At 37.5% G+C, this 24,416-nt stretch overlaps 1 protein-coding gene across 6 annotated transcripts in view; it reads right to left on the bottom strand.

Annotated features, from left to right (window-relative positions):
• The window catches only part of Brca1 (BRCA1 DNA repair associated), a 65,667-nt gene that overhangs the window by 15,411 nt on the left and 25,840 nt on the right, over positions 1-24,416 (bottom strand). For 4 of the 6 annotated variants that reach the window (XM_047543550.1, XM_047543553.1, XM_047543552.1 and 1 more), the window contains exons 11-16: positions 20,485-23,865; positions 19,996-20,084; positions 14,424-14,595; positions 6,521-6,644; positions 4,288-4,466; positions 2,426-2,736 (exon numbers count right to left, since the gene is read on the bottom strand). In XM_047543550.1, the coding sequence (XP_047399506.1) occupies positions 2,426-2,736; positions 4,288-4,466; positions 6,521-6,644; positions 14,424-14,595; positions 19,996-20,084; positions 20,485-23,865 (4,256 nt within the window). Of the gene's footprint in view, positions 1-2,425; positions 2,737-4,287; positions 4,467-6,520; positions 6,645-14,423; positions 14,596-17,685; positions 17,775-19,961; positions 20,085-20,484; positions 23,866-24,416 lie in introns of those variants that run through there. The other 2 variants (XM_047543555.1, XM_047543556.1) reach the window with 2 other exon arrangements.

Here is a 24,416-nt window from a genome sequence, read left to right as displayed (position 1 = left end):
AGCTTTGAATCTCCATTTTTCTCAGACATTTTTAAAAATCATAACATGAAGTATCGAAAGGAATAATTTAATAAACATTATGTACACAACAGAGCAAAACATTCTAATATAGTATAACAGTGCTAGCAGACAGGGAATTAAACCAAAAATTCAAAATAATATAAATTTTATCATTACTAGTAGATATCATTTGATTTCCTAGGTAGTTTCTTTGTATAGTGACACTCTACTATAATTTAGATTTATTATTTATTATTATTTAGATTTATTTATAATTTAGCTTTCCCTTTATGAACTGAGTGGTAACTAGCCTATGGAGAAAGTTATGCTACAGATAAATGTAGCTAAAAACTAAGAGTTGATTCTGATAGCTAAAAACCACTCAGTGAAGATGTTTCTAAAGGTCAGTACAAAACCCATCAATTCTCTCTAAGGAGGATTAGAAGGGATTCATTCTTTCCAAAAGAAATTTGGAGTCCTCTAGCTATTATCTATCAACCAAATAAAAATCAATAGGCAGGGAAAGAAATTAACCAGAACCACCATGAGAGCAGCTGACATAATTAGTAGCTACTGTTTGGCAAATAACTTTGTTTACCAAGGGCCATCATTTACTAGCCATCACCACCCACTCCAATATTTATGTGCTGTACAATAGTGTAACGGAGGTCAGGCCATCTTTCTTCCAGGCTGCCTCACTCCATACTGCCATGGGGCACTAAAAAAGGCAGGCTAGAGAAGTTAATGACATCCTCCCCCTTTTGCCACTGCCCTCTGCCAGGATCATTAGCAATTCTGAACTGATTAATTGCTGAAATCTCAGCCTTGAAACAGTGTTCAGTTAGAAGAGCAACTGCTGAAAAGATCATCTTAATACAGGCTTCAGAATTAATCATGTGTAATACAGTCAGTAGCTTTCATCATAAATTTATCACACTTCAGCAAGTCTGAAAAGAGCTCGAAGTTTTCCTCTTTGCTTGTTTAAAAACAGCATGTACCCGAGCCACTATAGTTTAATCTGTAGCTTAGAGTTGCCCAAGGCAAAAAAAGATTAGATCATTTTAGGCATCTCCGAAAACCTGAACTCTTAAAATAAAGGCATAAGGAATGCTAATTTTCAATGGATAAATGGGAATTCTAGATGTGTGGGTAAGTGATCAAGAGCCATTTAATCAGATATACCATAAGAATTTTCAAAGCCAATCACTGGCCTGGACATGGGGCTGTGAAATGAGAACACTAACAGTTGCCACCTTGCATTTAAATATTGTTATCTATCAGAGCAGACACAGGTTGCTTCTTTGCTCTTTTAGTAGTGGGATGCATCAGGCCAGAAAATGTTACTGAGTCACTACACATGGAGAAGTTAGGATGAGAAATGGTCTTGTCCTAAGAAGGATATATTAAGAAAGATACTTCAGAATGACTTGGTTGTCTCTTAGTGTGTAATACACGGTAGCAACTATTGAATCCAATTGATAGTCTCATGTATTATCTTTTTTTTTTTTGAAACTAGGGATTGAACCCAGGGGTGCTTAACCCTTTTAAAATTTTTTTATTTTGGGACAGGGTCTTGCTAAGTTGCTTAAGGCCTCACTAAATTGCTGAGGCTGGCTTTGAACTCGCAAGCCTCAGCCTTCTAAGTCATTGGGATTACAGTCATGTACTATCATGCCGGTCTTATCTTGTCTCAAAGAAATTTATTCAATTATTTTTATTATGAAGTGATACCAATGCCAATTACAGGGAAAGTAAATTTCCCAGAATACCTGAAATCTATAAGAAACCTAACTAAGAAAAATGAGATTTCAGGGGGTCTTAATATGTTAGTGGGTATTTTCTACCATGTGAAACAATTCCCATTTCTGGCACAAGGGGTCCAAGGAGATGCCAAAATTCTAATAGCAAAGGGTGTTGTAGGGCAGAAATGACAGGGCTACTGAATAGCTGTCTTAGAAGCCAGGATCTGGGAAAATGCCACTGTCAAGCAGTATGCTTGGAACCAGTCTGGATTTAGTTAAACATGCTGGTAAGTTCAGTCAGATGCAAACCAAGGAAGGAAAAAAGATGCCTCTCAGAAGCAGAGCTATAACTACTGGCATTATTAAGTAAAAAGAAAATTCTAATTCTAAAGTTTTATATCATATTCAAAGGCAAGTCTTTTCTGCTAATATTTAATAATTCCTTTTCTCAAGTAAATATATGAAAAATACAAATACCTTAGCTTTATCTAGATGCAAATTTTCAGAAATTGGGAGTGGAAATTAAATTACATATAATTCTGCTTAGTGTCTAAATTTCTTCTTACAGATTATTCATTGCTAGTACCTATATAACTATACACAACTATTTAAACTATATCGAACTACTTGTAGTATGCTGTTAAATCCTAGTTATTACAGAAATACATACAGGTAACACTCACAAATTCTTTGGGGGTCAAGCCTGATACCACCATGGATATTCTCTGATTGGCACTTTCTGTTGGAGATGTGAATTCTGGCTTCTCCCTGCTTGCACTTTCTTCCCTTGCATTACACCCAGCAGTACTATTAGTGTGAGCAACAGCTGGACTGTTAGCAGACTGTCCAACTTGAAACTGGGATAATTTCAATGCAGACGTTGAAGCTGGTGCACTGCAAATATGAACTGCCTCTGGGGCTTTGTCTTCAGGGGAATCAGATTCAGGGTTATTAGAGAAGAGGCTGATTCCAGATTCCAGGTAAGGGGTTCCCTCTGAAAGAACAGGAGAAGTTTAATTTATAAGACAATGAATCTTGAATTACAAGATTCCAGTGCTGGCTAAGAATTAAAGCTGAAGTTAGGTTAAGAGCAGAAACAGGTACAATATACACTATACACTGTTGGTGCAAGTGCAGTGGCTTAATAATATGTCATTATGTAGCAAAAGTCTTAACACTTTCAATCAACACTGACTCACACTTTCAGTCAACAATTCTAATTTTAGAAATGTACCCTAAGGAAATAAGAGATATATGCATAGTTTAGTCATAGGGATGTTCACTGCAACACTGTTTAAAATAGTTTAATTTTAGAAATAATCTCATGTCCAATATGAGATTAAATAAATTGTGATACACTTAGTTACTTTTTACCTATTAGGGTTGGATAAAATGTTGATGTACAATGAAATGAAGAAATGTTTCTAATATATTAAAGATGCTAGCCAAAATGTTATTTATTTTGAGTGTATTTTTATTTTATTTATTGAGACAAGATCTTAGTATGTTGCCCAGGCTGGCCTTGAACTCCTGGGCTCAAGTGATCCTTCTGCCTCAGCCCCCCAAATAGCTGGGACTACAAGCCTATACCACAGTACCTGGTTTCTGACTATATTTTAAAAGTAAAATTTTAAGTAAAGTGATTAAAAACCCAGCAATGTTTCATTGTTAACAGATAGAATCACAGGTAATTTTAAAATCACTAATTTTTTTTATTTTCTATATTGTCCAAATTGTGGACAATGAACATATAGCACTTTTGTAAGGAAGGAGAAAAAGGTTAAAAATTAGGACAAAGACTTCATTTTCCTTCTTTCACTTACAGTGACACCATTACCTTTTCCATTTAATAAATTAACAGATATTATTACCAAATCAAAAACAGTAGAGACACCATCCCTGAAACATTTCAGAAAGTGTCACTCAGTCAGGAATTAAGCAGTTAAGTAAAAGGTACGAGATTCTTAAAATGACCCTAATGAACTTGGCCAAATGCCACATTTGATGCCAAATACAGACTTCGATAATAATGTGTTTTTGAGGCTCAATTAAAAACTTTCAATACTGATTAAAACTTTGATTTACAAGCCATCAAATATACTATCCATTAAAAGAGATTTGTAAAGTATAAAATATATGGTTATTGATAATTCATTAATTCATAAATAGAGAGTTTGAATTGGGATTCCATCCCTTTTTCAATAAAGGATAGGTGTAAAACTTTACTCTAGGGCCTTGGAATTTTTATCTAACAGTTGAATCAAAATATTTAGAGCACACCAAGACTCTTTCATCCTTAAAACTGTTAGTTTGACCAATATAAACAGATTAAAAGATACAATAATATTCAAGTAAACCTGGATTAACACTCATTTTCAAAATTAGGCTTAAGTATAACAGAAGCATCCATGATAGATTAATATATCTGCGAGTTGTACCACCGTGCCTGGCTTATATCTATATTACTGATTAACCAGAACACCTTCATATAAGATTCAGAATAAAATAAAAAGTGTTTATTCCCTTAGAATATATGAAATATTACCTAGATCTTGCCTTGGCAAGTAAGACTGCTCCATCAAATCATTTGGCTCAGACTTTTTCAGTTCTTGCTCCTCCACATCAACAATCTTAATGAGCTCCTCTTGAGAGGAGCAGTTTCTGTTTTGACTATGTGCAGACCACCTATTATCTACCACCTGGGATTTAGAAGTGGGAGAAGACCTGGAAAGATGGATGAAAGAAGGAAAACATCACCACCAATTCTGAAAGGACTAATCATAAGTCCTAGGCAGCCAAAGCATAAGTGAAACAGTTCACTGTCAGAGAAATAAGGAATGACTAGTAAAAAGTTCACATGACCGCCTAGAAGCCTGAATTCATGCTGCCTGCCAACGTGCCATGGCTGACATATAACATCTTCCCTTAGGGGTTAGTCTAAGGCAGTATATTTCCTAGCTGTTGAAAAGCATGTCAGCAATTTTTATCAAATTATCCACCACCACTCACTCAAATTCTAGATATTATTCCATTTGAGCCCAAATGGATGTGTTCGAATCAGACCTTTTATGAAGATAGAAATTTGATTAATGTTGACATCTCTATACTCATATTTCTATCTACTTTGGGCAGAATTTACAGAACCATTCTTATGACCTGCCTTTTCAATGTCCAAAATCATTCTAAAGACAAAAGTTAGTTATTATGGCCAGGGATATACCTCTGTGGTAGAGGGCTTGTCTAACATATATGAGGCCCTGGGTTCAATCTGTCATCAAAAAACAACAAAACAAAACAAAACAAAACAAAAAATCAACCAACCACTAAATATTGTTAGAAATGTATATGTAACCATAAGCAGTTTGTCTACTCTCTCAGGTGTTTAGGACTTTGCAAAATAATTATCAATAGGTTTAATGGGCTCAGACATTAATTATTCAACTCAAACACTTAATTACTGGCTTTTTACTAAGAGTTAGGCAATTAAACCAGACCCTGTAGACTGAAGATGAGCAATAACTGAATTGCTGCTTTTAAGTAGTCTAGTAGAGGGAGGAAGTTCAATAAATGTGTAGGTTCTATGATAAAAGTCATTATCTATTTATTTAGTGTGAATATTAAGTGGACAGTTAGCTCAATTGGTAAAGCACATCAATGAGGACAATACTCCTAAATATGGCTTTCATGCCTACAGAAACCAGATCTTTTCATTATTCGTCACACCATTATGCTCTAGCCTCAAAAATATATCCTCAGTTAGAAGCCAGATATGGTTATGCACACCTGTAATCCTAGGGACTCAGAAGGCTGAGGCAGGAAGAAGTTTGAGGTTAGCCTCAGCAACTTGGCAAGACCCTCAGCAACTTAGTAAGACCTGGTCTCAAAACAAAACAAAAAAGACTGGGGATGTAACTCACTAGTAAATCACCCATAGATTTAATCCCTAGGACCTCAGTTAAGCCCAAGGGGCTTGGAAAATATGATGTGGTTAGATTACCGACAACCTGTCATCATTCCCAAAGTTAAGTAATAAATAAATAAATACACAAAGACACACAGTAGGAATTCAATAAACATGAATTCCTTTTACTTTCTAGAGTGGTAAGATATGTGACCCGAATGGTTGAGTATTTTTGAAAATATAAAGTGTTATGCAGTCTTATGTCAACAATGTTTTGAATACACATCCTTTAATCATATTCTAAATATTTCCTGAGGTAAATCAATAGGCAAACTTTTTCTAGAAAGTCAAACACTTCAATCAGAGAAAGGGTTGCCTTGGGGAAGTCTACCATCATCCTGCAGGCTCACTCAGGTTTTAGTTCTACTTTGGTTTTTTTGTTTTATTTTTGTGGTGCTGGGCATTGAACCCAGGGGTGCTCTACCACTGAGCAATATCCCCAGTTCTTTTTATTTTATTTTGAGACAGGGTCTTGCTAAGTTGCCCAGACTAGTCTCCAACTTGCAAACTTCCTGCCTCAGTCTCCCAAATAGCAGGGATTACAGGTATGTCCCACTAGGCCAGTCTAGGTTTTAATTCTAGTATATTGTATTCTGACCTTCAAATAAGTGCACACTTCTCATGTGTACCTTATGCATTGCAGAAGTCCTAAAAGCCTATACAATTAAATAAAGGAAGTGTTCTAGAGCAATGAGAGGTTATAAATGCCTGTCTACAAGAAAAAACAAAACAAAACTGCAAAGTAGGGGGGAAGATTAACATTAAAAGTGTAATGAGAAAATATGTTACTTCAATAACACAACTTGACATTGCTTACCTTTTTAGTTCCAATTCTTTATTTTCACTAATGGATCTATCTGGAGATACCTGGAACTTGTCAGGAGAAAGCCTTTTTGGATGCTGTCTTACAGAACATTCATTACTTTTCTCTGAAGTTAACACTGTTTAAACGAAATGAGAATACAAAAAAATCTATTTTACTTCTTCATCCTGATAGGGATAATTCAGGTGAGGATATATATATTTTAAAATTTATTTTTGGGGGCTGGGGAGATAGCTCAGTCGGTAGAGTGCTTGCCTTGCAAGCACAAGGCACTGGGTTCGATCCCCAGCACCGCAAAAAAAACAAAACAAAACAAACAAACAAAAAAATTTATTTTTGGTACCAGGGATTGAACCCGGGGGCACTTAACTACTGAGCTACATCCCCAGTCCTTTTTTATTTTTTATTTTGAGACAGGGTCTCACTAAGTTGCTTAGGGCCTCACTAAGATACTGAGGCTAGCCTTGACCTTGCAATCCTCCTGGCTCAGCCCCTGGAGTCTTAGGGATTACAGGTGTGCACCACCATATCTGCCAGGATATTTATTTATTATTTTTATTTATTAGTTGTCAATGGATCTTTTATTTTACTTATTTATTTATAGGTAGTGCTGAGCATCAAAACCCAGGGTCTCACACATGCCAGGCAAGCACTCTACCACTGAGCCACAACTCCAGCCCCATGGCTATTTATTTTTTAAAAGCAGCAATCTGTGCTAGGTGTGGTGGCTCAGTAATCCAAGCAACTCAGGAGAACTGTAAATTTGAGGCCAACCCAGGCAATTTAGTGAGACCCTGTCTCAAAAAATAAGAAGGAGGGGCTGGGGTTGTGGCTCAGTTGTAGAGCGCTTGCCTAGCATGTGTGAGGCACTGAGTTCGATTCTCAGCACTATGTACAAATAAATAAAAGGTCCATTGACAACTACAAAAATATTAAAAAAAAAAAAAAAAAGAAGGAGCAGGGCACAGTGGCACATACCTGTAATTCCAGTTGCTCAGGAGGCTGAGGCATGATTGAGAGTTCAAAGCCAGCCTCAGCAAATTATGAGGCCCTAAGCAACTCAGTGAGACCCTGCCTCTAAATAAAGTACAACAAAGGGCTGGGATGTGGCTCAGTAGTTAAGAGACCCTGGGTTCAATACCTGGTACCAAAAAATAAAAAAATTAAAAGGGCTGGGGATGTAGCTTAGTGGTGGAGCATCCCTGAGTTCAATTCTCAGTACTGCAATTAAAAAGAAATAAAAGTGGCGTTGGGGTTGTGGCTCAGTGGTAGAGCACTTGTCTAGAATGTGTGAGGCACTGGGTTCGGTTCTCAGCACCACATATAAATTAATAAAATAAAGGTATATCAACATCTAAAAAATATTAAGAAAAAGAAAGAAAGAAAGAAAAGCAGCAATCTGTGAATATCAAATTGGATGTATTGTCCTGGCCAGATCTGGGGATCAAAAGTAGGGGCATTCTACCATTGAGCTACATCCTTATAATTAATAATAATATAATAATATATTATTATATATTATTAATAATATAATATATTAATAATATATAATAATATAATATATAATATATAATAATATATAATATATAATATATAATAATATATCGCCCTTATAATTTTTATTTTGAGACAGACTCTCTTAAATTGCCCAGGATGGCCTTGAACTTGCAATCCTCTTGCCTCAGTCTCTCAAATCAGTGGGATTACAAGTGTTGCCACCTTGTCCTGCTCCAAATTGTTCTTAAATATTGGTAATTTTTACAGGTATAAGTGATACAAGATAGATGCTAGCACCAAATAGAACTAAACAATTAAAAAATAAATGAAGTTGAGCTGGGGCGATAGCTCAGTGGTAAAGTGATTGGCTTACAAGCACAGGGCCCTGGGTTTGATCCCCAGCTCCAAAAAAAAAAAATGAAGTCAGGCATGGTAGTGCATGTCTGTAATCCCAGTTACTCTGGAATCTGAGGCAGGAGGATTGCAAGTTCAAGGTCAGTCTGGGCAACTTAATAAGACCCTGTTTCTTTTCTTTCTTTCTTTTTTGGTACCAGAGATTGAACCCAAGGGTACTTAACCACTGAGCCACAACCCCAGCCCTTTTTTTTCAGTTTTTATTTTGAGACAGGATCTCACTAAATTGCTTATGGCCTTGCTAAGTTGCTGAGGTTGGTTTTGAAGACATTCCAATTCTCCTGCCTCAGACTCCCAAGCTGCTGCTGGGATTACAGGCATGTGCCACTGTGACTGGCAACAACACCTTGTTTGAATAAACAAATGAATGAGTAAATAAATAAAAATGATAACAGAAAGAATATGACTACAGATACTCAACTGAGTCAAGGCTAGAAAAACCATATATTTCTATATTTTGGCCCTAAATGATAAGAAAATATATTTTTATCTCTGTAGCAAACTAAATTATACCCAAACCCCTCAGGAAATAAAAAGCACTAGAAAGCACAAAGCACATTTTCTTTTCCATCCCCACTGCCTATACATCAAGTCTGTGTGGGATAGGGGTTTCAGCTTTTTTGCATGTGTTGGGGAGTTAGATGAGTAAGAAAAAACAGGTCACATTGTGCCTCACATTTTCAATTACTAAAACGACAATAACAAAAACCAACCCCTCAAACAAATAAGTTGAAAAAATAAACAAATACACAAACAATACAAGATGCTAGCTGGGCATAGTGGAGCATGCCTGTAATCCCAGTGACTCAGGAGACTGAAGCAGGAGGATCAAAAGTCTGAGGCTGCCTGGGCAACTAACTTAGTGAGAGACACTGTCTTAAAATTAAAAGGGCTAGGGATGTAGCTCAGTGGTAGAGTGCCTCTGGGTTCAATCCCTAGTACAAAAAAATACCACTCCCTGCAAAAAAGAAACCCCCAAAACCCCAAGGTGTTAGTGGAGAAGGAATCTTGATGTGACATAAGGAACTAATGAAATGGCATAAGAAGGGAAAAAAACATAACAGACCTAAGGCCAAGTTCTGGCATGTTAGTACATTTTATTAATTCCTCCAAATGTATTATTGTGTCACCACCTTCTAGGAAGGGGCTTAAAGGCAAAACTATTTAAAAGAAAAGATTACAAATGTCTTCTATTGTTGGGAGTGGTGGTGCACACCTATAATCCCAGCGACTCAGAAGACCAGCCTCAGCAGCTTAGAGAAGCCCTAACCAACTCAGTGAAACCCTTTCTCAAAATAAAAAAATAAAAAGGGCTGGGGAGGTAGCGCAGTAGTAAAGTGTTCCTGGATTTGATCCCCAGTACAAAAACAAGTGTTTATCCATTAAAAAGTCACTGATCACTATAATTAATGTTGAGTTTTTAATAGAAAAGCTAACATTCACAAATTGAGACAAATTTTAACAAAACGTTCTATTAATCAAACTGTTTTTTAAGACAGTGGGTAGCCTGGGGGGAAATAATCAGTGATTTTCTGAGTTAATCTTCAAATATATCATTTATTGTTTCCTTTATGCCCAACTTTCCTGTAACTGTGAGTTTCGAGGAACACAAGAACTCTGCCTGAATCCACCAGCTGCTGAAATAAGTAGGTCCTACCCATAAACTAACCAAAAATACGGGTGTCATTTATCTCTCCAATACAGAGTGATAATTGATAAAAGGCAGGGTGCAGCTTCCAAAGAATCAAACCAAGGTAAAGGGTGAAAAAGAAGGAAAAAAAGGAAAGGAAGGAGGAAGCTTCACACACAAACACAGCTACTAAAAAAGCAACTCAAAGCCAGTGTTGTGGCATACATTTGTAATCCAAGCAACACAGGAGGCTGAGGCATGAGGATTGCAAGTTTAAGGTCAGTCTTAGCCATTTAGTGGAACCCTGTCTCAAAAGAAATATAAAAAGGGATGTAGTTCAGTGGTAGAGCTTTTGTGTAACATGTACCCAGTCCTGAGTTCAACCCACAGCACAGCTAAAAAAATCAAATCACCAGAACATTTACCATAAGCTAACCAGATTTAGGAGTCAATAACTCAACAGAATATCTTAAAAAAAACAAAAACAAAAACAAAAAAAAAAAAACACAGAACAAAACTTTTCTGCTCTTCTTTTTCCTTAATCCCATTTCATTCTCTGAACAGCATGCCCAATCCACACCTTGCAATATCACGAGCTACTTGCTGACTAGCTGAGGAAAGTATAAATGTATGGATCCAGAGCTCGGGTTCCAGAACTGTGTAGAAATCCCAATGCCCTTTTTCTGTGGTACTGGGGATTGAACCCAAGTTCCCTTTACTACTGAGTTACATCCCCAGTCCTGTTTTTATTTTCAGACAGTTGGTAAAGTTGCTAAGGGTTTCACTAAGTTGCTGAAGCTCTCGCTGAGTTGCTGAGATTACAGGTATATGCCAATATGCCCGGCCCTTTTTATTTTTTTTTTAATTTTGAGACAGGGTTTCAGTAAGTTGTCAAGGTTAATCTTGAACTTGAGATCCATCTGCCTCAACTGGAGCAGCTGGCTCTGAAACCCCCTTAAATCATTCTTTCATCTGGGATCTTAATATGCTACATTCTTTTTCTTTTCTTTTCTTTTCTTTTCTTTTTTTTTTTTTGAGGAGGAGTACTGGGGATTGAACACAGGGGCACTTGGTCACTGAGTCACATCCCTGGCTCTATTTTGTATTTTTATTTAGAGACAGGGTCTCACTGAGTTGCTTAGCACCTTGCTGTTGCTGAGGTTGGCTTTGAACTCGCAATCCTCCTACCTCAGCCTCCCAAGTCTCTGGGATTACAGGTGGGCACCACTGCACCTGGCTGTTACATTCTTTATGGGTAGGGAATTTGGGATGGATCAAACATTTAGTAAATTTACTGACTGTCCACTGTGTGCTAAGCATTGAAAGAAAAAGAAAAAATAAACAAACAACAACAAAAACCCTTTGAAAAAGTACATAACCTACCTATCCAACTAATTCAGAATTCTCAAAGAAGAAGCCCAGAAATTCTTTTTTTTTTTCTTTTTCTTTTTGATACCAGGGATTGAACCCAGAGGTGCTTAATCACTGAACCACATCCCCATCCCTTTTTAAATATTTTATTTAGAAACAGGGTCTCACTAAGTTGCTGAGGCTGGCTTTGAACTCTTGATCCTCCTACCTCAGACTCCTGAACCACTAGGATTACAGGCATGTACCACTACGTCAGCTAAGAAGCCTGGAAATTCTTAAAAGTTGCTTCCAGGAATGAAATATGTTGTAGGACAGAAGAGCTCAGGCATATCTGAAAAATTACTTGCACTGTAATGGGCCATGTTCTCATAAATGCTAATATTTGCTACTTGAAAGATAGGAAATCCAGGAGGGGAACAGAAGCGCCTGGTAAGAAACAGTTCCCAAATATTATTGGGAATGACCCTTGGATAAACAGTAAAAAGATCTATGCTGAAGAGGAGGACATTAATGTTAAACCCCCTGGGGGGTTTATAATCTTTAAGACCATTGGGTCAGCATGGTGGTACACACTAACAATCCCACAGACTTGGGAGGATGAGGTAGAAGGATCACAAGTTTGAGACCAGTCTTAGTAACCCAGTAACTTGTCGAGACTCTGTCTTGAAATAAAAAAATGCCAGTACAGTGGCATATACCTGTAATACCAACAGCTCAGGAAGCAGAGACAGGAGGATCAAGAGTTTAAAACCAGCCTCAGAAAAAGCGAGGTGTTATGCAACTCAGTGAGACCCTGTCTCTAAATAAAACATAAAACAGGGCTGGGGATGTGGCTCAGTGGCCAAGTGCCCCTGAGTTCAATCCCCAGTACCCATCCCCCAAAAATAAATAAATAAAATAAAAAATAAAAGGACTGGGGATGTGGCTTAGTGGTAAAAGGGTCCCTGGGTTCAATTCCCAGTACCAAAAGCAAACAAACAAACAAACCAGATCTTGCCAGGCATGGTGGCACACTCCAAAAAAACTCAGAGGCCGAGGCACAGGAGATTGCATGTTCAGGGCAATTTAGTGAGGCCCTATCTCAAAACAAAACAAAACAAAAACAAAAACAAAAAAAGGGGCTGGGGAGCTGAGCTGGGAATGTAGTTCAGTGGTAGAGCACTTGTTCAGTATACGTGAGGCCCTGAGTTCCATTCCCAGCATGAAAAAGGTACAAAACAAAACAAAACAACTCAAAATGGTCGGGGATGTAGCTCAGTGGAAGACCTATGGATTCAATTCCTAGTAACACACACACACACACACACACACACACACACACAGAGTAATCTACTATTTGACAAAAATACCATGGGAATGCAAGATAACATTAGGGAGAAACTAAAATTGTGTGAAGAATATGCAGGAACACTGCACTATCATTCCAATTTCTCTATAATTTATTTATTCAAGGGTATTTTAAAATAAAAAATCTACTTAAAAGTCATGAGTACAGCAGAAGGTAAATAAGTCTTTTTCCTAGGTTAATAAATTTGAGTTTCAGTTAGACCCACATTATCTGAAGGAAGAAAAGGTTCAAGACATGAGTTGATACCAAGTTGATACTTCAAAATGTTTTCCAGGGGCTAGGGTTGTGGCTCAGTGGTAGAGTGCTTGCCTAGTATGTGTGAGGCACTGGGTTCATTCTCAGCACTGCATATAAATAAATAAAAATAAAGGTCCACTGATGACTAAAAAAATATTTTAAAAAAGGTATTCTGTCCATCTACAACTAAAAAAATATTAAAACAAAAATGTTTTCCAAATGAAGCCACAAAGGAACAGTTTTGTTTGTTTCATAAAGAAACATTTTTATCTGCAGATCTCCAGAAAAAAGTGAACACACATATATGCCAAAATGAGATAGCAGATTTACACAGATATTCAAAGCCAGACAATAACATTTCATATCTTGGGCATTTGAAATGAAAGTCCAGTCTGTTTTCAGAATGAAGACAGCGAGAGAATCCTAAAGAAAAGAACTCTATTAGGAATGGGACTCTGAGCTTCATTATCTGGGAGAACTAAATGAAGATCCAGTTACAAAGAAAGCATTTAAGGAAATACATTTTGAAGCACTGCCATAGCAACAGAGTTTCTAGCTTCCCAAGCATGAGCTAATGTTTCTTTCTGAACATAAAAATACTGCAAGGCACACTTGCGGACCAAGGACACTGTCCTGAATAGACTTGAGTTCCTAGAAAGACGCTAAAAGAAGGCCTTCAGTCCCCTAGTAAGACTGTGGAAAGGAATGCTGGAGAAGGGACTTCGACACTAAGTCAGCTTGGGATCTCTGAAATAGCTGTGAAGAGTACTTAGGGAGGGCTCACCACCCTTGCTCGTTCTTAAGTACCAAGCTCCCCAGTGGGTTCCCTGACAAGTCTCTCTTCTGTGTCAGTGTTTGTCCCTATTTAAAAGCTTGCCTCAATTCCTAGTACCAAAAACAAAATACCCCACAAAAATCCAGAAAACCAACACCTGCCTGATGTGCTATCTGAAGTAGAGGAGGTCTCTTCTTATAAATCAGAAAGCACATAAATGTCTTTGTATTCTGACAAAGTGCTATAAAGAGTATGTCTGAGTTTCCCCCCCTCATAGCTTTCTGACATTATGGGGTTACCTTCTGCAAATCTCCACCATTATACTCAGCTTCCAAGAGCAAGAACTATATTGCTATATTGTCTGTCTCCTATGGGCTCTCCATAGCATCTCCTCCTTGTAGACACTGACATGAATGAATGTCTTGGGTTCATCTGAAGGACATATAAGTTGAAACAGGGACCAGAACCAAGGCTCCCAGATCATCCTTGGAGTGACACAGTAAATATGAGGTGAACAAAGAGCATAAAATGTTGGAATTAAGTCCTCACTTTTCAGAAGGAGATAAAGGCTTAGGGAATGGAAGAACTCTGCTTAAGATACTGGCACTTGGCCAATAGTACAGACCTTCACCTGAAGGGTTTTGTTCCGGATCTGGCAGGTCCTCAGGGGCACAAGAATCAGCTATGAGGGAAGGGGAGTTGCCAGAAGACTGGCTCCCATGCTGTTCTAGCACTGCTTCCAGTTGGGCCATTTCCTGCTGGAGCTTTATCAGGTTATCTTGCATGGTATCCCTCTGCTGCAAAAACAAGAAAGTTATACACTTTGAAAAACTTGCCATAAAGTGAAAATAGGTCACACCAATTAATTTTAACATGGAAGTGAAATCACCTAGTATGGAATTATGAGTTCTGACTGAACACCTTTTATTTGAACCATATTCGTGCAAATTAATGCCCTTGAAATTATTTCAGGATGATGTTAGAAGGGGGAAAATTCTCCAATTCTCACAAATAGACTCGCTTTATTGTGATGCCCTTTTATTTTCTTTTAAAGCAAGAGAGTGAAGGCTGGGGTATATAGCTCAGTGGTAGAGTATTTGCCTAGCCATGTGTGAGGCTCTGGATTTAATTGCTAGCACCACAAAAAGCAAAAATATAAAATAAAATAAAGGCCGGGAGTAAAAAAAATAATTAAGGTACTTAAGCACTATTGATATTTAAAATTAGCATGAATCTGATAAGATTTTACACAGGCTGTTTCTAAGATTTGGTATTGTGAGATTCATAAGACTTTAAAATTAGTCCCCATAAAAATCTTGATCTTTAAAAAAGCTGATGTAATATTGAATATTTCCTATGGCATTTCTGAAAACACATCAATAATCTTGCCTACATTATTAGCTTATGAAGATTCTTCTTTTTCTGGGATTCTTGACTTTTTAAGTCTCTAACTGAAAAGGTAAATTCATTAACTTAGCTATTTGTTCCCTTCATTCAACAACTACTGTGCCACGTACTGCCCTAATGCTGGCGATGTAGCCCTCATGATGCTACCATTCTAGATTGGGAAAGGATATCTATAGCTCATTTTAGAAGGTGCTACTAGAGGGCTGGGGTTGTGGCTTAGTGGTAGAGCACTCATCTAGCATGTGTGAAGCACTAGGTTCAATTCTCAGCACCACATATAAATAAATAAAAATGAAGGTCCATCACAACTAAAAAATTATTAAAATTAAAAAAAAAAAAAAAAAAAGGTGCTGCTAGAAGAAAGCATCCAACAAAAAAAGCCCTAAGAAAGCCTGCAAGGACAGTTAACTGTTTTCGATTCAAGATAATGGGTTCTCTTTGCTTATGAGGCTCCTGTTGTTTATTGCTCCATTTCAAGAAGCAATCTGTGATGTCTAAAGTATTTGATAAGCAAAGAATTTGGGTACATAAGGAGTTTTCCAAAATATACATTTCTTCATCACTTTCCGAAGGAACACTGATGGTTGTTGGCAAGCTGGGGGAGTGTAAACACAGACTGTTTCACCCTCTGTTTCTTTTTTCTTCTTTTGATCCTTGAAAATGACTTTGCCCTCTACTAAAAACAAGCCACCTTCTTTTTCCTGCTACATTGGGTTCATAGTTTGCAGGAGGTTTTTATGATAGAAAATGTATTTCCAGCTTCACAAAGGTTTCCACTGCTGCCCTGAGACTGCTTTGTTGCCAACATCTGCAGCAACGCCATTGCCACCACGTGGTATTCCTGAGTACTTACATCACTGATGAAACCCTAGCCAAGGCCTTGCCTCAGTAAACGCAGAATAAAATCTGTACACAGATGCCTGACCAATGCTTCAGAAGCTAATTAGTGAGCAGGGTCACAACCATCACATCTATTCTTTAGGTAGCTATTAAATCAGAAACAAACAAACAAACAGTAATGGGAGGGTTTTCTCAAGGAAATTACCTTGTAACTTAGATAAATTCCCCTACTGGCAAATGGCCAAATACATTAGGGAGAACAAACCCAAACAGGTTACCAAGTCTTCTTGCTTCTAATTCTGAAATATCTCCTTAATGAGCTCTACTCTTCTTTTATCCCTATACTATTCTACTTTTAACACAGCTACATCACTGCAGAAATTCCCTAAAAGCTATGTACATCATGTCTCTTCCTTCTTTCTATGAGGACCTTTTAGTGGTATACTACTGCTCAGATGATTAGTTAATACTTTCTTAACACCATATAACTGTTAGTCATTATTGTCCTCAGGATAAAGTTCAAATTCCTCAAAAGGCCCTTCACACCCTGATCTTCTCTTATTTCTCTCTAACATTTCCCATATGCCTCACAGGACAATTTTGTGCTTCTTGGGCATTTTCATGTCTCTCAACTTTTGCCTCAATTGCTGCCTCTTTTTTCCCACTTGGAAAAATTCTTATCTTTCAAGGGCCAGCTCAAGTGTTTCCTCTGGAAGTCCTCACCAATAATCTATCCATCATGAACAGAGGACCCCCATTATGTGGACTGTACTAATATTAGTATTTCCAAGTGGGACACATGAACTATTTGATGGAAGGAATTGTCCCTTGAACAGATACTATTGAAACCAAATTAGACATTCTCTATCTTCTACCTACTTCTTGGTTCTTGATAAACAGAGGAAAGATCCCAATTTTTCTTTTTCTTTTTTGTGGTACTGGGGATTGAATTCAGGGGTGTTCTACCACTAAGCTACATCCCAGCCCTTTTTATTTTTTGAGACAGGGTTTTGCTAGGTTGCCCAGGTTTCAAATCAGTGATCCTCCTGCCTCAGTCTCAGAGTAGCTGGGATTACAGGCATGTGCCACCATGCCTGGCCTGTCTGTGCTACTCCAGATTTAAGTTAATCTGAAATCTGATGTATGCTCTGTTTTGAGTAGATGTTTGATAAAAAGAACTTTGTGGGCTGGGGATATAACTCGGTAGAGTGCTTGCCTTGCATGTACAAGGCCCTGGGTTCAATCTCCAGTACCAAAAAACAAAACAAAACAAAACAAAAACTTTGTAAAATATATCCTGAACAAATAGACCTATCTCTGGGAATAATATCAGGGATATAAAAAACAAAGGAATAGTTTACTGAATGTCAAATATAACACAAAATGGCTAAGGTAGATGGAACAAAAAACTGAAACCTAAAACTTTAAAATACAAGGGAAATAATTAGTTGACAGGCATTACCGACAGCTCCAAATCCATATTCAGAAAGGATCTGGGGAATTACAAATAGAAAAAAGGTCACTTAAGTATTTTCATCAATTTAATCACTATGGCAATCCTGCAGAACTGAATACTGGTGATAACATCTCAAAAGATTTCTTCCCTGATTCCAAGGGGCTTCAGGTCTAGAGAGATTTACCTGTACAAAAAACAGGCAGTAGGAGACATGTCCTTTCTGTCTCTGCTCCTCACAGCAATGCCAATATTGGAAGATTTTAAAATTGGATACTATCCAGTGTTGGCAAAAGTATAGGAAAATGGGAACCATCAAATACCACAGAGACTGGAGGAGCACAAATTGGTTTAATCTTCCTTTCTTTCTCTCTTTCTTTTCCCGCCCCCCCACCCGCTTCTGGTACCAGGGTTTGACCCCGGGGTGCTTAACTAATGAGCCACATCCCTACCCACTTTTATTTGAGACAGGGTCTCACTAAATTGTTGAGTCTGGCTTTGAACTTGTGATCCTTCTGCCTCAGTCTCCCAAGCCACTAGGATTACAGGCATGCACCATGTGCCCAGCTTGGTTTAATCTTTCTAAAGGACAATTTAACAATATGTATTAAAGGTAAAAAAAAAAAATCCTAGTTCCAGGAATTTATACCAAAGAAATCATCAGAGATGTGGACAAATATTTAAATATCAGGATGACACCATAGTGTTATATGTAACAGCAAACTGTGACTCTTACCCTGAAATCCTCGGCATTCAGCAATAGATCAAATAAACCATGATATACCCACAGGATAAAAATGCTATATAGCAATTAAAACTAAAGGCACTGAAGAATTTTAATGACACAGTAAAAATTAAACTACAATGTAAGTATGTAGAATATTATCTAAATGTTTTTTAAAGATAAGGCATAGAGGCTGGGGGCACAGCTCAGTGGCAGTGTGTTCAGTATACAAGGCCCTGGGTTCAATGTCCAGCACCAAAAACAAATAAAGATAAGGTATACATAAACACCCCTGTATACCAAGAAAGAAGACTCGATGGATATATATCAATGAGTTAATGTTAACCATCTCTGGGTAGTTTGTAAAATTTATCTAATTTACCATATATATATTTTTTTAAGTTGTAGATGAACCAATACCTTTATTTTATTTATTTATTTATTTTTATGTGGTGTTGAGGATCAAATCCAATGCCTCACACATGCTAGGCAAGCACTTTACCACTGAACTACAATCCCAGCCCCTAATTTACCATCTTAACCATTTTGAACAATACAGTTCAGTGACATTAAGTATTTTCACGATGTTGTGTAACCATCACCAATATCTCCAAATCTTATCATCATCACCCCTAAATGAAATATGTACCCATTAAACAAGGATCCACTCCCTCCTCCCCCAGATCTCTGGTAACCATTATTCTACCTTCCATGTGTATAAATCTGATTATTCTAGGTACCTTATATAAGGGGAATTATGCAATATTTGTCCTTTGGAATATAACATTTCAATTCATGTTTTCAAGGTTCATCCATGAATGATTCTTGTTTATCTGTAGTCTCCTAGTTTTCTATGATGTGCATATATGACTATAAGAATATCAAGGTTTTTTTCCCCCTAGTTTCACCTAATTTTACATTTCTGAAAGCTCAGAAAAGAACATCATTTACTCTCTGGCAGTTTAAAGTATACTTATGATCTTGGGGAGAAAAGAAGCCACAGCAGGATGATTCAAAAGGATCCATATAGTTCATTTTAAGAATATGCTGTGCTAGGTGTGGGTGGTGCATGCCTGTTAATATACCAGCTTGGAAGGCTGAGGCAGAAGCATCACAAGTTCAAGGGCAGCCTCAGCAACTTCCTAAGACCCTGTTTCAAAATAAAAAATAAAAAGGGCTGGAGATGTAGCTCAGTAATACAGAGCCCCTGGGTTCAATCCCCAGTACCACACACATACACACACACAAAAAGTAACCAAATTATTGACCTTAACTACTAGGTCCAAAATTGTGATCTTTTGTTGTTGTTGTTAAAGATGATTTGCAGGCACTAAAGAAAACACAACTAACGGATTTCACACAAAAGACATAAACAGAAAGAAAAAGGCACAAAACAGTGAAATACTAAATGGTCTCTAGTAGGAAGAGAGCCCTACAGGCTCTAATAAAGCACCAAGAAAAATCATCTCTCTCTCTTGATACCAAAGTGCTTTTGTATGTTTTGTTAGAGGGCACATAGTTTTCAAGGTTCAGCTTATTTATTAAATTTAGTATTTAGTTCTGCAGAGAACTAGATTGTGTGTATATGTGTACATGACATAAAGGGTAGTGTGAGTTCCACAGAGTGTTTATAATCTGATTTGGGGAAACAAAGCATCATATTTGTTATGCCATTAATTCAAAGGAAGGTATCAGCAGGCTCAAGAATGTGGACACATACCACTAAATTCAAAGGATACCACGTACACATAAGTACCCATGGTTTTTTTTTACCTGAGTGGTTAAAATATCACTCTGTGAGGACAGCCCTGAGCAATCTTCAGAAAGGACTGTTTCACTCTCATACCCAGATGCTGCTTCACCTTAAACAATAATAAAAACAGAGGTTCAGATGTAAAAACAGACTGTAAAAACTGCAACTTGCTGTTAACTGTTTCTTCCCATTGGCAGGACTGGTTTCACCTTCATATTACACAAAATGATTAACCTCCTTTTTTACCAGGATTTCCTCTTACATCTCTTAACAATAAAAACTGGAAGCAAGTCCACCAACAAATAGGACAGTAAAGCTCTTTCAATCAGGGAAGACATGATAGCTGGGTGAAGGACTTCTGACTTAAGGAAGAGTCTGAGGAGGAACATGTTTCAAGTTTAATTTAACTATACTTGGCAACTCATAAAATGTGCTCCCCCCAAAGGCATAAACATTGAGCTCATTTTATAAAATAGGCAGAGGTAAACACAAAAATCTGGTTCTAATACCTAAGTCTGAATCCACACTCTGCTCTTCTTGTTGATTATCTTCTTCTAGGCCAGTTTCCCTTTCTTCATCGTTTGAAATCAATTCGTTGTCACTCAGCACAACCTCCTGGTTTTCAGACTGATGTTTCATTTGTTTGGAAAGAGGATCAAACATCAAAAAGGGGTCCTGGGAATTTGTATTTGCTGTCAAGTCTTCTGGTGCACTGCACTGGGAAGAAAACAAGCTACCAGAGTATTTCGCTTCCTCACTAAGGTGTTGTTCCTGGGATGCCTTTTCCAATATCACCTCATTATTGCAGTCAATTAAACTATTCTTCAATGATACCAGGTTTTCCTCTGTTTTCCTAGACAGATAGTCTGTCACAATAGTACTATGTCTGGTAGACTGAGGTGTTTTGGTTACTTTACCAAACAGTAAGTGTTGGAAGCAGGGAAGCTCTTCATCCTCACTACAGATGCTCTCTTCTGAGGACTCTAATTTCGTGGCCCCTTTTTGATGACTCTGAGCCAAAGATGTATGGGCTAAAGGGCTTGGGCTCCTGCTAAACTCTCCTCTCTGGATACTCTTACTAAAAACAGCAGATCTTTCCTTAATGCCACCTTCAACAAAGCTGGTATTTTCCTGTATTTCATCATCATCTAACAGGTCATCAGGAGTCTCAGAACAAACCTGAGTGACATGACTATCTCCCATAGGTTGTTCTAAGTCATCTGAAATGAGACATGGAGAGAAATCTGTATTAACAACTTGAACGACTTCATCTTCTCCTTGTCTTTTTATTTCAGGGTATTTACAATTACTTAGAAGATTTTGTTTACAGGCTTCAGGTTGCATAAGACCTAATCTAAGCACAGCATTTAATTTGGGCCCTCTGTTTCTACCTAGTTCTGCTTGAATGTTTTCACCACTGGAACCTACTTCATTAATACTGGAGCCTACTTCATTAGTACTAGAGCCTGCTTCATTAATACTGTCTGAGTTCGCTTCTTTAAAAGCACTTTGTCCAATGTTATTTTGGCTAATTGTGCTTACTGTACTTTGAATGATTCTCTTATATTCCACTGCTTTTTCAGGTGACCTTGAATGTTTCTCAAACTTTTCTTCTGATAGGTTTTTCTTACATTTAGAGTTAACAGATGACCTGATGGTAGAAATTGATGGCATATGATATGGGTTTTGTGAAATTCCATGCTTATCTGCAGTAATGAGTTTAGTTTCATTGCCTCTGAACTGAAATGAAGGACACATTCTAGAGACTTCAGTAATATTATATTGGGCATCACGATCTAGCTTAATGCCCATAGTGGCATTAAGTGCTTGTACATGCCTAATTTTAGACTCTTTTTTCTTTTCCCAATTTTCTTCTTTTTGTTCACATTCAATGATCACTTCTGGGCTTTGTTTCCGTAAGGACTTAGAGGGGGTATAGATGACTGCACATTCCTTTTCTAGATTTCCTTGATTTGAAAACAGAGCAAATGACTGACGCTTTGAAACTTGGAATGTATTCTCTAAATACTGAGTATCAAGTTCACTTTCTTCCATTTCTACGTTTGTCTCCTGAATGTGGTTAACTTCACATCTCAATGAAACTGGGTCATTTCTAGTATCTTTAAAAAGACCATCCTTGGGGTTTTCGATTGCCACATACTGAGTAACATGTTGATTTGATGCTGTTCTTGCTTTTCCAAAGGTGTTAGCTTCCAGTAATGAGATACTGTCCTGAGTGCCATAATCAGTATCAGGTACCAATGAAATACTGGTACTCTCTGCAGATCTTTCAGTTTGCAAAACCCTTTCTCCACTTAACACCATATCTTTGGGGTCTTTGGTATCATTAGATTTCAAGTTCTCTTCTGTTTCGTCTTCCTGAAGGTTAGGATTGACAAATTCTTCAACTTTACTAGAACTTGAGCAGTTAGTAAAAAGACCAGATATGCCTTTTAACTTCAGTCCTGGGAAAGCATTATTGGTATGTCTCTTATTTATTTGTTCATTTAGCTTGTTACTCTTCCTGACTTCGGTTGCAGGTTCTGCATCTTCCATGAGTTGAAGCTTTCTGCCATGCCTGACTAGCATTTGGTTGGAATTTCTTGTCTTTATTTCTTCACTGCTAGTAAAACTATCAATTTGTAATTCAGTGTGATGAGGTGGACTTGTATTTCTATTAACTACTGGTTCAAGCACATGAATGTGCCTACTAGAGGATTTCCTCCTCAGCCTATTTTTCTTAGGTGCTTTTGAATTGTGGATATTTAATTCTAGTTCCATATTGCTTATACTGCTGCTTATAGGTTCAGCTTTAGTTCTGAAAGCAGACTCTTTTTCCAATGATTCTACTGGGTTAGCATTTTTCTCTTTCTGAACATAATCAACTTTTGTTTCATTCTCTTGACCACTATTAGTAATATTCATTACTTGATCATTCTGTTTCATTTGGTCAGTTCCCTGATTCATCTTTTCAGGAGTCTTTTGAACAACTGCCAAATCTGCTTTCTTGATAAAATCCTCAGGATGAAGGCATGATGTAGTTCTCCTTTTACGCTTTAATTTATTTGTGAGGGGACGCTCTTGTGTTATTTGTGGTTCTGTGGCAAATGCTCCTATAATTAGATTTTCAGTTATATGGCTCAAGTTAGGGAGGCTTGCCTTCCTCCGATAGGTTTTCCCAAATATTTTATCTTCAATATTACTCTCGACTGCTTTGGAGCAGACTCTTTCACATTTAGACATTAAAGCATTATGTGGATCAGTGGCCAACAAGTCTATTTTCTCTGAAGAACCAGAAAATCCATCTACTTCATTTGGAATTTCTAATACACCAGTTACTTCAGCATTTGATTCAGAACCATCATCTGGGTCATCAGAAGTTAACATTTCGTCACTTCTGGAAAACCACTCATTAACTTTCCGAATGCTGCTATTTAGTGTTATCCAAGGAACATCTTGGCTATCTCTAGAATTCTCAGAGCATGGAGGTTTCTGTTTACTTGGTTCTTTTCTCTCATATTGGGGATCGGCATTCAGATCTACCTTTTTCTCTGTGCTTGGAGTTTGCCTATCATTACAGGTTTCCTTACTTTTAGCCCATCTGCTCTGTTGGCTCCTTGCGAAGCCAGGCTGTTTGCTTTTATTACAGAATTCAGCCTTTTCTACATTCATTCTGTCTTTAGTGAGTAATAAACTGCTGTTCTCATGCTGTAATGAGCTGGCACGAGTATTTGTGCCACATGGCTCCACATGCAAGTTTGAAACAGAAATACCCTGATACTTTTCTGGATGCCTCTCAGTTGCATGCTTCTCGATGATGTTCAGATCTTTATTACTGGATTGATGATGTTCAATATTTGCTATGTCCTTTTCAGAAAACGCACAAGCAGCTGAAAATATATAAAAATAACACGGTGTTTAAAAACTGAATTATTATGGAAAAATATATACTTAATACAACTTGGGAATGGAAATCAAGCAACTAGTTTTAGAGAGACTAACCTCATCAACTACCAAACACGCTGAAGATGTAACTCATACTCTTTCAGGTAATTTCTATTTGCCTACATTCTTATGATTCCCACTCAAGCTAATTAAAAAGTTAATTTCAGAATTTTCCCTGTGCATAAACCACATCTCCTAATCCCCCAACCATTTAATTCAACAATTGAATTAAATGAAGTCTATTTGGTCATCAGACACCCAGTACTCTGTTCTATCTATAGACTCATATTCCCTACACTTAGAACCAAGTTGGAAAAGAACTGAAATCAAATATATCAATTAAAAAGTAAAAGGCAGCCAGGCATGCTGAGGCAGGAGGATGGCAACTTTGAGGTCAGTCTCAGCAAAATAGCAAGACCCTGTCTTTAAAAAAAAAAAAGGTCTGGGGAGGTATGTCAGTGGTAAAGCACCCCTGAGTTTAATCCCTAGTAACCCT

Source organism: Sciurus carolinensis, chromosome 3, assembly GCF_902686445.1.
Source record: "Sciurus carolinensis chromosome 3, mSciCar1.2, whole genome shotgun sequence".
In the NCBI taxonomy this organism is placed as follows: Eukaryota; Metazoa; Chordata; class Mammalia; order Rodentia; family Sciuridae; genus Sciurus; species Sciurus carolinensis.
The sequence above is the reverse complement of the archived record's forward strand: the minus strand, read 5'-3'. Positions and strand labels throughout refer to the sequence as shown.